General features: G+C 49.3%; 1 protein-coding gene across 5 annotated transcripts in view; it reads left to right on the forward strand.

The window, feature by feature from the left end:
- Window positions 1-7635, forward strand: part of Prkcz (protein kinase C zeta) — a 145783-nt gene extending 138148 nt beyond the window's left edge. For all 5 annotated transcript variants that reach the window (XM_004657725.2, XM_045149682.1, XM_004657726.2 and 2 more), the window contains 4 exons: window positions 535-614; window positions 1011-1100; window positions 6824-6939; window positions 7171-7635. In XM_004657725.2, coding sequence (XP_004657782.1) covers window positions 535-614; window positions 1011-1100; window positions 6824-6939; window positions 7171-7258 — 374 coding nt within the window. In that variant the 3' untranslated portion in view covers window positions 7259-7635. The remainder of the gene's footprint in view (window positions 1-534; window positions 615-1010; window positions 1101-6823; window positions 6940-7170) is intronic.
- The last annotated feature ends 4972 nt before the right edge of the window (window positions 7636-12607 follow it).

Here is a 12607-nt window from a genome sequence, read left to right on the forward strand (position 1 = left end):
GGAGCCATTTCTCTGGAAGCCTGTGCCCACAGTAGCTTGTAGGATGCTGGAAGTGGGCAAGAGGTGAATGTGGGGGTAGGGTTCACCTTGTTGTGGGTCACTTGGAAAGAGAACACACTTGTTTAGCTCCAGCTCCCTTCTGCCCAGCCAAGCACACTCCCAGTGAAGGCAGGTGTGTAGGCTGTCCCTCAGCGCCCTCTGGTGGCCAGTGTGCAGGGGTTTCCAGGTGCCTGAGGCCCTAGTTGGCGAGGGAGGAGCCATTCATTGTTCCGGAGCCAGAGGGACAGGAAGGGCTTCAGGACCACAAGCCTGAGTACCCAAAGCTCCTGCTCAGAAATGGAGTCCATACCAGGTCTGATGACATGCCCCTGTAATCCCAGACACGAGGTTGGCAGGCTAGTCTCAAATTCAAAGCCAAGAGGGCTACAGTATAGTGAGATTATTCCAGAAAAGAAAGGGTCCAGGGGCCCTGCAGGTCACCAGGCAGAGCAGACATGACTGAGGAGGATTTTCACCTGGCTCCCATCTTTACAGTTATTCTGGAAAAGCCGATCCGGATCCCCCGATTCCTCTCTGTCAAAGCCTCACACGTATTGAAAGGATTTTTAAATAAGGTAAGCCCTGGTCATGGTGACAGAATGTTCCATTGGTTGGCTCCCTGATACCAAGCTGTCCTTGGGATGAGGTGGGTGGGTGCAGTCTCTCCACTGCTCTGGCCATTGCTTTTTGTCAACTGCCAGCCTTCCCAGGTGTGAGTTTGAATTTCCACTTTGACATTGGCACTCTGCATTCTGAGTATCCTGTTTTATTGATGCTTAAGAAAATAAAAATAAGAAAGAACCCCATTGGGAAGAGCCCAACTGAGGGAAGGTCACACTCAGCTGGACACAGGAAAATAGCTAGAGGTGGTGTGCTCCCATAGGGGAAGCCAGGTCACCCTTTTGGGTACAGGTTGAATTAAGTGTGTCCTTGGGGAGCCTGATTCATCTTTGTTTGAACTCTGACATCAGGACCCCAAAGAGAGGCTCGGCTGCCGGCCACAGACTGGGTTTTCTGACATCAAGTCCCATGCCTTCTTCCGCAGCATAGACTGGGACCTGGTAAGTGTTGAAAGGCCCCTCACTATCCCCATGTGGTGTGTGGGCTTGGGTGCCTGCTGTGTGGGTCTGGGCCCCAAAGGGATCTTCTTTGGTGATAGTTTAAAAAAAAAAAAAAAAAGAAAATCTGGTCTTCATCTGTCTTGTCCCCAGTTACTGAGCAGGGTGGCAAGTGCCAGGTTCAAGGTTCTAACTTCAGTCCATTATTGATATTAGAAGAAAATGGAATATAACTCATTTCAAAATAAGCAGATGCAGAATTATTAAAGCACAACCTGTAAAATACATTCTTTTGAATGAAAAATAGTTTAGCTCATTGAGTAAATGTGGAACTTGCCCAGCTCCGTGCAGTAGGTGTGCCTCCCCCATCCCACCCTGTGCTTTCCTGATAGCTCTCAGTCAGTGCTGATGGGCACACTCCATCCCTGGGGTCAGAGAGGGATCCTGTCCATATGGCCAGCCACTCTACTTAGAGGGCTGTCCTCTGCATGTGTGGACCCTGAAAGGAGGTAGGGAAGGGACTAGGCTGGCCAGGCGGTAGCAGGTAGTCAGGATAGTCACTGTCCCTAACCCACAGCTCTTCCAGAGCTGGCTGCATTATTACACAGTCAGACCTGATGTGCTGTCCTCTGGACCTCGGATACTTAGTCAATATTCAGAACATTGGCACTTGTTGAGGACTGAGAGCTCTTTATTTACTTTTGTAGCTCTGGCAGCATGAGAGAGAAGCAATCAATTTAATGTCTAACCTAGAGCCTCACAATACCTGGCCTGGCTGGACCCAGTTATCGCAACATGCCCTGTAGACTTACTCCTGCCCCAAGCCAGCCACGGAGCCCCTCACACTGACACTGAGTGGTCCCTGTGCCAGCCAAGCAGCAGTCCATGTACTAACCTAGCAGAACCATTTCAGGCGCTCAGAAGAATACAGGGAGAGCCCCATATTGTCCTTCTCAGCCATCTCCACACTGCCCTTCCTTGATAGGCTTAGCTTGGTTTAGGGTCTGCCCCATCTCTCCTCTTCTCAGTTTGCCACTCTGGGGTCCACCATTGACCCAGCAGAGCTTGATCCATTCCTCTGCCCCTGACCTTAGGCACCAGTGTGGTCTCAGAAGCAGCCAGGCCCTCACTTCATCTCTCACCACTCTTGCTTCACCATGAGTGGGCGGACATGATATCAATTGTGTGATTCTGAGTAATGTGAGGGGACAGGGAGGTCTGTGACCCCCTCGATACACTCAGCACATTGATTTTGAACACATCCCTGAGGTGTGTAGCCATTACTACATTCACATCCAGAATTTTATTTTATTATTTATTGATTGATTGATTTTTCAAGGTAGGGTCTTTCACTCTAGCCCAGGCTGACCTGGAATTCACCATGTAGTCTCAGGATGACCTTGAACTTACAGTGATTCTCCTATCTCTACCTCCCAAGTGCTGGGATTAAAAGCATGTGCTGTCATACCTGGAAGAATCTTTTGTACCTAGCCCAGGAGAGCTTGTGACATTAGTGGTCACCCTTTCCCCTCCCCCACCATAACCATGCCTATCTGTGTTCTGCTTCTGGACTTGCCTGTTGGACTCTACCTAAAAATGGACCCTATTCAGTAGGTGGTTTATTGGATGAAGTGTCTTCAAGATGTGTCCTTGTCATAGATATCTGTTGCAGCTCAGTGTTGGTTGCACAGATGGACTGTTTCTATTTGTCCACTCACCCATGCATGGTCACTTGGGTCATCTCCACCTTCTTGCATTTATAACTGGCTTTTTTGGGGTTCCTGCAGCATGTCTGTTGGAATGTATCTCTAGTTCTCGTGGGGACATGCCTCCGTAACTTGAGGGTCAGGTTATCCCTCTGCCTAGCCCCTTAAGGGGCTGCCCAGCTCTGTCCCATAGCACCTGCACTCTGGTGTCACTTGGGGTCTCCTGGGTGCTATCAAGCCCAGTACTAGCTTCAGTAAGTACAACTTCAGTCCCTCAGAGGTGAAGGACAAGCCTGGAGGTTTGACCACGGGACTCAGGATGCTGATAGATGTGGGCAGCAAGGAGCCCCTACTATGAGGCTCTGAGGCAGTACTAGAAGGACCCACTGACCCAGAGCTGCTCTGTCAACTACATGAGTGTAACTGCAGAAGTCACCCAGGTATCTAGGTGCTTGGGTCTGGGACTGCCTCTGCTACTCTTTAAGGTTTGCAAACAAGGTCATCCCCCCTCTGCCTATCACACTGGATGTTTAGCAGTGTATAGGACTTCCCCCATTACTCCCATCCTTATGTACTTCTCCCCACTTTCACTTGTACCCCAGCATCTTTGTCCAAGCATAGAGCTTTTTTTTTTTTCTGCCAGGGGCCTCTTGCCCTGTCTCCCTAGGTTCTTCCTCTCAGACTTCTCAAAACTCCTCTGGCTCTCAGCACACCAAACATACTGCTGCCACAGGGCCTTTGCATAGCTGTGACCTGCCCAAGTGCCTGTCTCAGGCTGGGCTCCCAAGGCCCTCAACATGCATAGCACAGCCTAACCCCACCTCCAGTTACTGTAATCAGTGGTCTTGTGGATGTAATTCCAAGGTAGCACCTGCTATCTGTCCTCTTGGCCTAGGTCAAGAGCTGACACCAGTATAGCATTGCTCCAAGAAGAGTAAGGGTGGGCAGGCCCTACTAACAAAAAGCATCAGACAGCCCTAGTCTGGAGGTCTGGTGGCTGAAAAGGAGCTATGAAAATGGCACTGGGTTGCGGGGGGGTGTCTTGAAGTGAGGAGAACGTGGCCCTGGCCTGTGGGGGTCTTCAGAGCAGAACTGAGGCAGTATCAGTTCTCAGCAAGAAGAGGCCTGCAGAGCTCTAGACAGAGTCCAGTTCCAGGTTTCCAATCTGTTCTTGCTATTTAAGATCAGCAAGCTGGCTTATCGCTGGATCTCAGTCATCAGGAACAAGCCTGATCCAGCACAGTAGAGCAACAGATCTGTGTGAGGAAAGAAGGGATAAAGAAAGTGAATTAAGGGCTGGAGAGATGGCTTAGCAGTTAAGTGCTTGCCTGTGAAGCCTAAGGACTCTGTTTAGAGGCTCGATTCCCCAGAACCCATGTTAGCCAGATGCACAAGGGGGCCTCATGCATCTGGAGTTCATTTGCAGTGGCTGGAGACCCTGGCGCACCCATTCTCATTCTCTCTCTCTCTGTCTCTCTCTGCCTCTTTTTTCTCTCTGTCGCTCTCAAATAAATAAATAAAAATAAAAATTTAAAAAGAAAGTGAATTAAGCCAGGCATGATGGTGCACACCTTTAATCCCAGCACTCAGGAGGCAGAGGTAGGAGGATCTCCTTGGGTTCAAGACCACCCTGAGAGTACATATTAAATTCCAGGTCAGCCTGAGCTAGAGAGAGACCCTACCTCAAAAAGAGAGAGAGAGAGCCGGGCATGGTGGCGCACGCCTTTAATCCCAGCACTCGGGAGGCAGAGGTAGGAGGATCGCCTTGAGTTCAAGGCCACCCTGAGGCTACAGAGTTAATTCCAGGTCAGCCTGGACCAGAGTGAGACCCTACCTCGAAAAACCAAAAAAAAAAAAAAAAGAGAGAGAGAGAGAAAAAGCTAATTAATGAATGAAGGCAAGTGAATGCACTAGTCAGACCTGCTGCTATGACAGAAGACCCAACGAGACATTAATTTATAAAGAACAAGTTTATCTTTGTGTTCTGGGGCTACTTTCCACCTCTAAGGTAGCACCTTAAACCCTTGTCCTTGGTGAGGCAGGGAACCCCTGCTCCTCACAGGAGAGCAGAAGACGGAACCCATGCCTGCAGTGTTGCCTTTTCAGAAGCACTAACCTGGACCTAGCCTTGCCCACCCCTTAGCAGATCCAACAAAACTTTAGGGAAACACTTGGTTGTCTCCATTAGCAAGTACAAGAGGCTGTATCACCAAGCATGAGTGGGTGTAAGAATGAGACTGAAGGTGGGAGGGTTCCTTGCCCACATGCATCATGGTACCACTTGGCACCTTTGCAGACACTCAGCTGTCCCTCCTCTTGTGTACTGTCCTGTTCCAAGGTAAAATAAAAGCCAGTCGGCCTCTAACAACCCTTATTGCCTTTGGTGCATTTTCTGCTGAGCAGCACTGGGAGACTGGAGGGTTGCTTTCTAAATAATAAGAAACTAGAAGCCAGGTGTGGTGGCACACGCCTTTAATCCCAGCACTCGGGAGGCAGAGGTAGGAGGACCGCCGAGAGTTCGAGGCCACCCTGAGACTACATAGTGAATTCCAGGTCAGCCTGAGCCAGAGTGAGACCCTACCTCGAAAAACCAAAAAAAAAAAAAAAAAAGAAAAAGAAAAAGAAAAAAAGAAAAAGAAACTAGAGATGACAAGTTATCACAAGGAAAGTCCTGAGAGGACCCAACCAAGGACAGAGGGCAATTTTTCAGCACATGCTTTAAAAAAAAAAAAATTTAAATATATTATTTTTATTTGTTTGTGAGAAAAAGAGAATGGGCACACCAGGGGCTCCAGCCACTGCAAATGAACTCAGACACATGTGCCACCTTGTGCAACTGGCTTATATGGGTCCTAGGGAATTGAACCTGGCTCCTTTGGCATTGCAGGCAAGTGCCTTAACTGCTAAGCCACCTCTCCAGCCCCCTTTTTTTTTTCCTTTATTTTGAAGTAGGGTCTCACTCTAGCCCAGGCAGATTTAGAACTCACTCTGGCCAGGGATGGTGGCACATGCCTTTAATCCCAGCACTCAGGAGGCAGAGGTAGGAGGATTGCCATGAGTTTGAGGGGTCACCCTGAGACTACATAATGAATTCCAGGTAACCCTGAGGTAGAATGAGACCCTACCTCGGGAAAAAAAAAAAAAAGGAACTCACTTTGTAGCCCACTAGAACTCAAGAGCAATCCTCCTACCTCATCTTCCTGAGTGCTAAAATGAAAGGCATGAACCACCACATGGCTTTTTTGTATTTTTTTTTTATTTTTATTTGAGAGAGAGAAAGCAAAAGAAGCAGAAAGAAAATGGGTGCACCAGGGCCTTCAGCTGCTGCACTCCAGATGTGTGTACCCCTTGTGCGCATATGCAACATTGCACGCTTGCATCACTGTGCATCTGGCTTACATGGGACCTGGAGATTTGAACATGACTTCTTAGGTTTCACAGGCAAGCACTTTAACTGCTAAGCCATCTCTCCAGCCTTTTTAAAAATTTTTGTTATCTTTATTTATTTATTTGCTTTTTTGGTTTTGTTTTGTTTTTTGATTTTTGAAGTAGTGTCTTGCTCTAGCCCAAGCTGACCCGGAATTCACTATGTAGTCTCAAGCTGGCCTCGAACTCACAGCAATCCTCCTACCTTTGCCTTTTGAGAACTGGGATTAAAGGCATGTGGCACACCTGGCTCTAAAACTTTTAAACAAAAAGAAAACATCCAGCCACAGCCTCTGCTTCCTGGCACAATGACAGTGTTTTCCCAGGCGCAGATTCCCAGCTGGCACAGAGGTCTCTTCGTCCCTGGCACAGTGGTCCTCAGGGCTTGCACTTCAGCAGTGTTTAGCCCAACTAGAGTTTTTCTAGCATTGGGTATTGCCTCCTAGATTTTGTGCTTTAGGAAGAAAGCATTTGGTGTTCAAGTATCAGCTGAGCTTCCTGCTTCATTTGTGACTTACTTGCATGTAAAGAACTAGGTGGGTGCAGTGTATGCTCTACACCCATCTGACGCTGCCCCCATGTTACTTTTCCCAGCTGGAAAAGAAGCAGGCCCTGCCTCCCTTCCAGCCGCAGATCACGGACGACTATGGCCTGGACAACTTTGACACGCAGTTCACCAGCGAGCCTGTGCAGCTCACCCCAGATGATGAGTAAGTCCTGGGAAAAACACTGTAAGCATCTGGATGCCCCAACAACCAATAAGAATGGAGCATGTCCTGAATGGCCCAGCCCTGGGGACCATGCCATGGGCAGTCTATAACCAGACCCACACCTTGCCTCCTGCTTGGAGTCCCTGCTTCCTGCAGTGGATTAGGTGAGAGGGGCAGCACCTGAGGGAAGGAACATGGCCAGCACTCTCCATCCCCTTCCTGTGCTTCTAGGGACGTCATAAAGAGAATCGACCAGTCTGAGTTCGAAGGCTTCGAGTACATCAACCCACTTCTGCTCTCCACTGAGGAATCCGTGTGAGGCTTCGAGCATCTCTGTCGTGGACACGCCTGTGAATGACCCTGTCACTTTTCCCTTAACCACAGCATATGCATGTCAGGCTGGGCACGAGGCTCCAAGCAGCCTGGGAGGGATGCTGGCCGCCTAGACCACAGAGGGAAGCACCTGGCAGGTGCTTCTGGACAGAGCAAGCCTCTTGCGTCCGGGCCCCAGAGGCTGACTTTGTGCTGGAGGAATCATTCCCTATGCCCGAGGCAGCCCTGCTGGAGGGCAAGACTGTCATGCCATTTCGAAGGTGCACATTTTCCGCAGAAACAGAACTTAATGCACTGACCCGCTCCAGGAAAATTAGCGTGTAATGTCCTGAGGAATAAAATGTACCGATGATGTGGAACTTCCTCTGATGCCTTTTTTCTGAGTGGCACCCACCCAGTGTGACATCCCCAGTGCAGCCACATGAGGAGGAGCTGCACCTTCCCAGCAGGCAGAACGTAGGTGGGGACGGGCATCTAAGTGCCTGCAGGGATGCACTGCAGCAAGAATTGTTACAGATTCGGAACATTTCTAAACCCCGGTAAGTTCCTGTTGTTAATATTTAACAAGTATTTTCATACAAGTGTGCAGCTAGCCGTGGGAGGTCCTAGGCTGAAGTGACACCCTGGCCAGGTTGGTAAAGCTGGTCCCACCAGCCCACTGGACTCTGATGGGGAAAACTGGATTGCAGAGATTCTAAACATTGCTCACCAAAGCACCAGTAGACCAAAAAAGGGGGGGGGGGGACAAAATTGAAAACTAAATCCGCACAAAATATATTTCTGAAAACATTAGCCAGTGCCTCCAAGATGTTTTGTGTTATACATTAGATTTTTGAAAAATATTTTTATCAAAATACTCCAGATTAGAAAATGTGTGTGATGGACCCTAGCCTTAAAGTGACAGAATACCCACAATCCCACAGTCTTCTGAGGAAGCACTCTTGCTTCCATAACTGCCACACTCAGCCATTCTCCTCCTCCTTAGATTTGGGGCAGCAAGTAAGGCCAACACAAAGCTTTCTGAAAAGAAGTCATTTAAGTCCTTAGTAGGTCAGGGGTGGCAGGAGCCATCTGCTAAATACTTTGGGTATCTGGTAGTGTGCAAGCAAGAGGACTGCACTGACTTGAGTGTTCCTGGCCACCTGAGCTGGCTGGCCCATGTTGGGAACATGACCTGCACCACCCTTACCCCCTCCCCTGCCAGTGTGAGACCTTGAGCCTTTGTGTCAGGCAGTGTGGACACCAGTCTGCCATCACAGTTGCTTCATGCCTTAGGCCTTGGGAAAGATGGGAGAAAATCAAAACGAGGCGCTGTTGTTAAGACAGCTCTCACCCCAGCACTCAGGTTTCTCAGGCACTGCCATATCTGGCACTGAACACATCATAGACTCACACCCAGGTTCAAGGTGCTGGGACAGAACACCAAGCACCACATTCCAGAGGCCCTGAGGCAGCCCAAGTTTCTGGCTCCTTATTTCAAGTCTGGGCTTCTGGGCGACCTTGTAGCTTCTATTAAATATGGACATGTTCCCACCAGCACTCCCAAAGTCTGCTAGTAAGACTTATCCCCAAAGACTGGTCAAAAAAACACAAACTGAACCCAAAAGGTGGCTTCCGGGTCTCCTGGGGATATCCAGCCCTGCCTGGGGATGTTGAGGTGGCCAGAGCCCTGTTGTGAGGGCTGTGCAGTCACACCTGCCCACAAGCAGAGCTGTTGGGACACAGAAAGCCCACACCCACAAGTAGTTCAAGAGCAAACCAGCTCCTGGGAGCCCCTCAGTGTGCTGCTTTGGGGCAGTCACAGCTCCTTTGGCAAATAGCCCAGGGGCCCTTCGTTTGTTAGAACTGGAGGTGTTTCTTCAAATACTGCCCTGTTGCCAAATGACTTGCTGGTTACCAGTTTGGCTACTCATGTACAAACATGTGAATAACATTGTGCCCACCAGAAGGGGGAGATTTTTATATATAGTAATTTGTTTTATAAATTAAAGAAAGTGAAGGATGTATTGAAGTGTGGCTTGGGAGAAAAACCCTACCATTTGCCATCGGCTCCAGGCATGATAGTGCCTGTCTTCTGAAAATGGTTCATGAAAACTGGTGACTTCCTAATTGATTGTAAAGCAGTAATATGACCATGTGGTTTTGTACGGTTGATCCGTGGAGCCCGTCGCCGGCCAGTTTTCCTTCTGTGGATGATGTTCTCACCCTCCACGGCCAAGGTCGTTCGTATTCTTGCACATCTATTAAAGACTTTGATGAAAATGTTTTTATTGTTATTATTTTTGTTTAAAGTAGGTGTTTGGTGGGGGAAAAGTTTGAAGCCATTTTTTCTTAAGAGTTCCTTACTAGAACAGATTGCGGCTCAGAGCACAAAGAAGGGCAGGAGTCCCATATTCCTGCCACTATCACCATCCCCATGAGATGCATCTGTCCTTACTGTTGAGCTCACAGAGCTTCCTCCCAGAGCCCAGTTTTTCTAGTGCATTCTGTGGGTTTGGGTAGACATGGAACCACCTGTACAACACTGAAGGGTCAGCTAGAAGCTATTCACTGCCCTAAAACTCTGCTGTACCCACCCCCCTCCATCCCTTCTTTCCTTCCTTCCTTCTCCTGGCTCCAGGCAACCACTGGTCTGTACTGCCTTGTAGCTTTGCCTTTCTCAGGATGTTGTAGTACTGGAATCACAGTATGGAGTACTGCCAGCCTAACTGGATTAGGAATTCCCAGAAAGCTGGAAGAGCATCATGGAGGGGGGGATGTCTGTAAGGGCATTTCTAGAGACAGAACCAAGTGGGGAGAACTATCCCCCAGACAACAAAACCAGAAAAAGGGAATGTTTCTTTCCTGGGCCAGCTCCTCTGCCCCAGCTTACCTTGTCTCTCACTGAGAGAGATAACATTGGCTTCCCTGGTTCTGGGACCTTTCTCTTAGACTGAATGAGGCACCAGCATCTGAGTCTCTAGCCTACAGGCAACTTATCTGGGACCTCTGGGCCCCCATGATGAGTACCCTGTCAGAAGAACCCTAACACAGCAGCCTTTTTAGAAGGCTTTCTTCAGGCATTGTGCTTATTTGAAATGTGGAAAGGTGAATGCACTGGAAAATTAATTTGGGAGAAAACGTGGCTGTGAAAAGGGGCCCACTATGTCAGGTCTATAGTTAGGAAAATGTGTTGCACTAGGCCAGACCCCAGTTCTGCCTTGTTGACAGATCCTGGCTCCCCTGCCTGGGTGAATATATTAGTTTTTTCTGACAAAATACTTGACAAAAACAACTTAAGGAAGAGTTTATTTTGACTTATAGTTTGAGGGCACAGTCTATCATGGGGAGAAATGACAGCAAGAGCAACTCTAGCTGTGACAGCATGAATCACACTGCATCCTCAGTCAGAGAGCAGATGAATGCTGGTGCTCAGGTCACTTTCTCCTTTTCTCTTGTTTATTCAATGGGACACCCCCCCCCAACCCATGGTGTGGTACTGCCCACATTCAAAGTGGGTCGTCTTCCCTCCTCAGTTAAACTTCCTCGGAAGTGTGTCTCCTAAATGATTCCCAACCTTGTCAAGCTGTGAAGATGAGACATCATGGCAGACCAGTTGCTTTCTGACGGTGCCAGTGATGAGCACTCTGTCCTGAAGCTCACACTCTGGAGTCACGTGGAGAAGCACCTCAGCAGCCACATCCTGATAGCATGTAGATTTGGGTGCCGAGGAGAGGAAGCTGAGCAGGGGCAGTGAGGCCATCTGGCAGCTGAACATATTGTCTTTTTTTGTTGCTGTTTCTTTCTTTTGTTTTTGAGGTGAGCCCAAGAGACTGTTCTTGTTTTTTTATGCAAGAGAGTGAGAGTGGGAGAGAGGAAGAGAGAATTGGTGCATCAGGGCCTCCAGCCACTGTAACCAAACTCCGGATGTGTGCCTCACCCTATTGTACATGTGCGCAATGTCACCTTGAGTCTGGCTTACATGGGTCCTGGAGAGTCGAACATAGGTCCTTAGGCTTCGCAGGCAAGTGCCTTAACGGTTAAGTCATCTCTCCAGCCCATCACCACACTATGTCTTCTGTGCTTTCAGCTAAGCACTGAGCAAGGTGGCTGTCCACATCCAGCTGGGTCAGCCTGCAGAGAGGAGACACAGTCACAAGGCTTCTTCATAGAGTGCTGGCCACAGAAAGGGTACCTCTATACCTTCTTGAGCCAGAGAGGATCACTGGACTCCTCAGTGACTGGTCAGCACAAGGAAAGGGTGGGGAGGTGTCAACCCAACTTTAATAGGCTTGGTCAGGACTGGCTGCCTGAGAGCCCTTCTCCAGGCCAGAGGTTCTTGGGCCCATAGATTCCTGCCCTGAGCAGTGTCTAATTGGTTCCCAGATACTCTGGCACCCATCAACCAGCTTGTGTATACCCTCACCCCAGGTCATGCCAAAAGCCCATCGACAAGCAAAAAAAAAGACAGTGCAGACCACTGCTACATGGTCCTACTTGAGCCTATTGAAGCAGGACTGCCACCAGAGTCTCTCTCTCTCTCTCTCCAGAACATGCTCTAGGTACTCCGAGGCTTTCATCACGATGCCCTGCAGCTCTCCCAGTAGTGAGCTTGCCTTGTATATGTACAGGCTGGTGGGCCTACCCAGATGCTGGGTGAAACCCTTACAGATCTTTAGGACCCTCTGGACACCCTGCTGGCTGACCAGGTCAGTTGCCTACTCTCTGCCCTCAAAGGCCTCCCACACATGGCAACCTGGTTGACCCCCAGCCATCATGAATGGTCAGAAGGTAAAACTCCCTCAGCCTTGAAGTTGCACTGCAAGGGGGAGCAGGCATCCTAAAGGCTAAAGAAGCCCAACCTTCTCCACAAAGCCCCTTACCCAACCTGAGCCCACAGCCAGCTCCTCGCTGCTCCTGGTGACCATCAGTGGCTTTCTCCACAGGAGATTTCAAACCGTGCCCCTCTGCAGCCCCTCAGCCTTAGCCTAGCCCCTCCCTCTTTCCGTATGCCTTCTGTTAAGGTGCTCAATGGTTCTCTATAGATATGAACCATCTCTCAGGGGCTCTAAGGGGGTTCTTCAGACAGGGGTCCTCCATACCCTGCTCCACAGCAAAAGAGCTATGTCTGCCTGACCTTTTACTGGCTGAGCTCCTGCTTCCTCCCAGATGCAGCTGAACCCTGGGTGTGGTTAGCCAGTAATGGCTTTAGCAAAATACTCCCCAGTTTTTGAATGTGAACAGAGCCATGGGGGCTGCAGGAGTGCACAGTGGTTAAAAGCCATAACCACAGGGGCTGGGGAGAGAGCTCAGTAGATAAGAGTGCTTGCTCCGCAAGCATGAGCACCTGAGTTGA

This window comes from Jaculus jaculus, chromosome 5 (assembly GCF_020740685.1).
Source record: "Jaculus jaculus isolate mJacJac1 chromosome 5, mJacJac1.mat.Y.cur, whole genome shotgun sequence".
NCBI classification, from domain to species: domain Eukaryota; kingdom Metazoa; phylum Chordata; class Mammalia; order Rodentia; family Dipodidae; genus Jaculus; species Jaculus jaculus.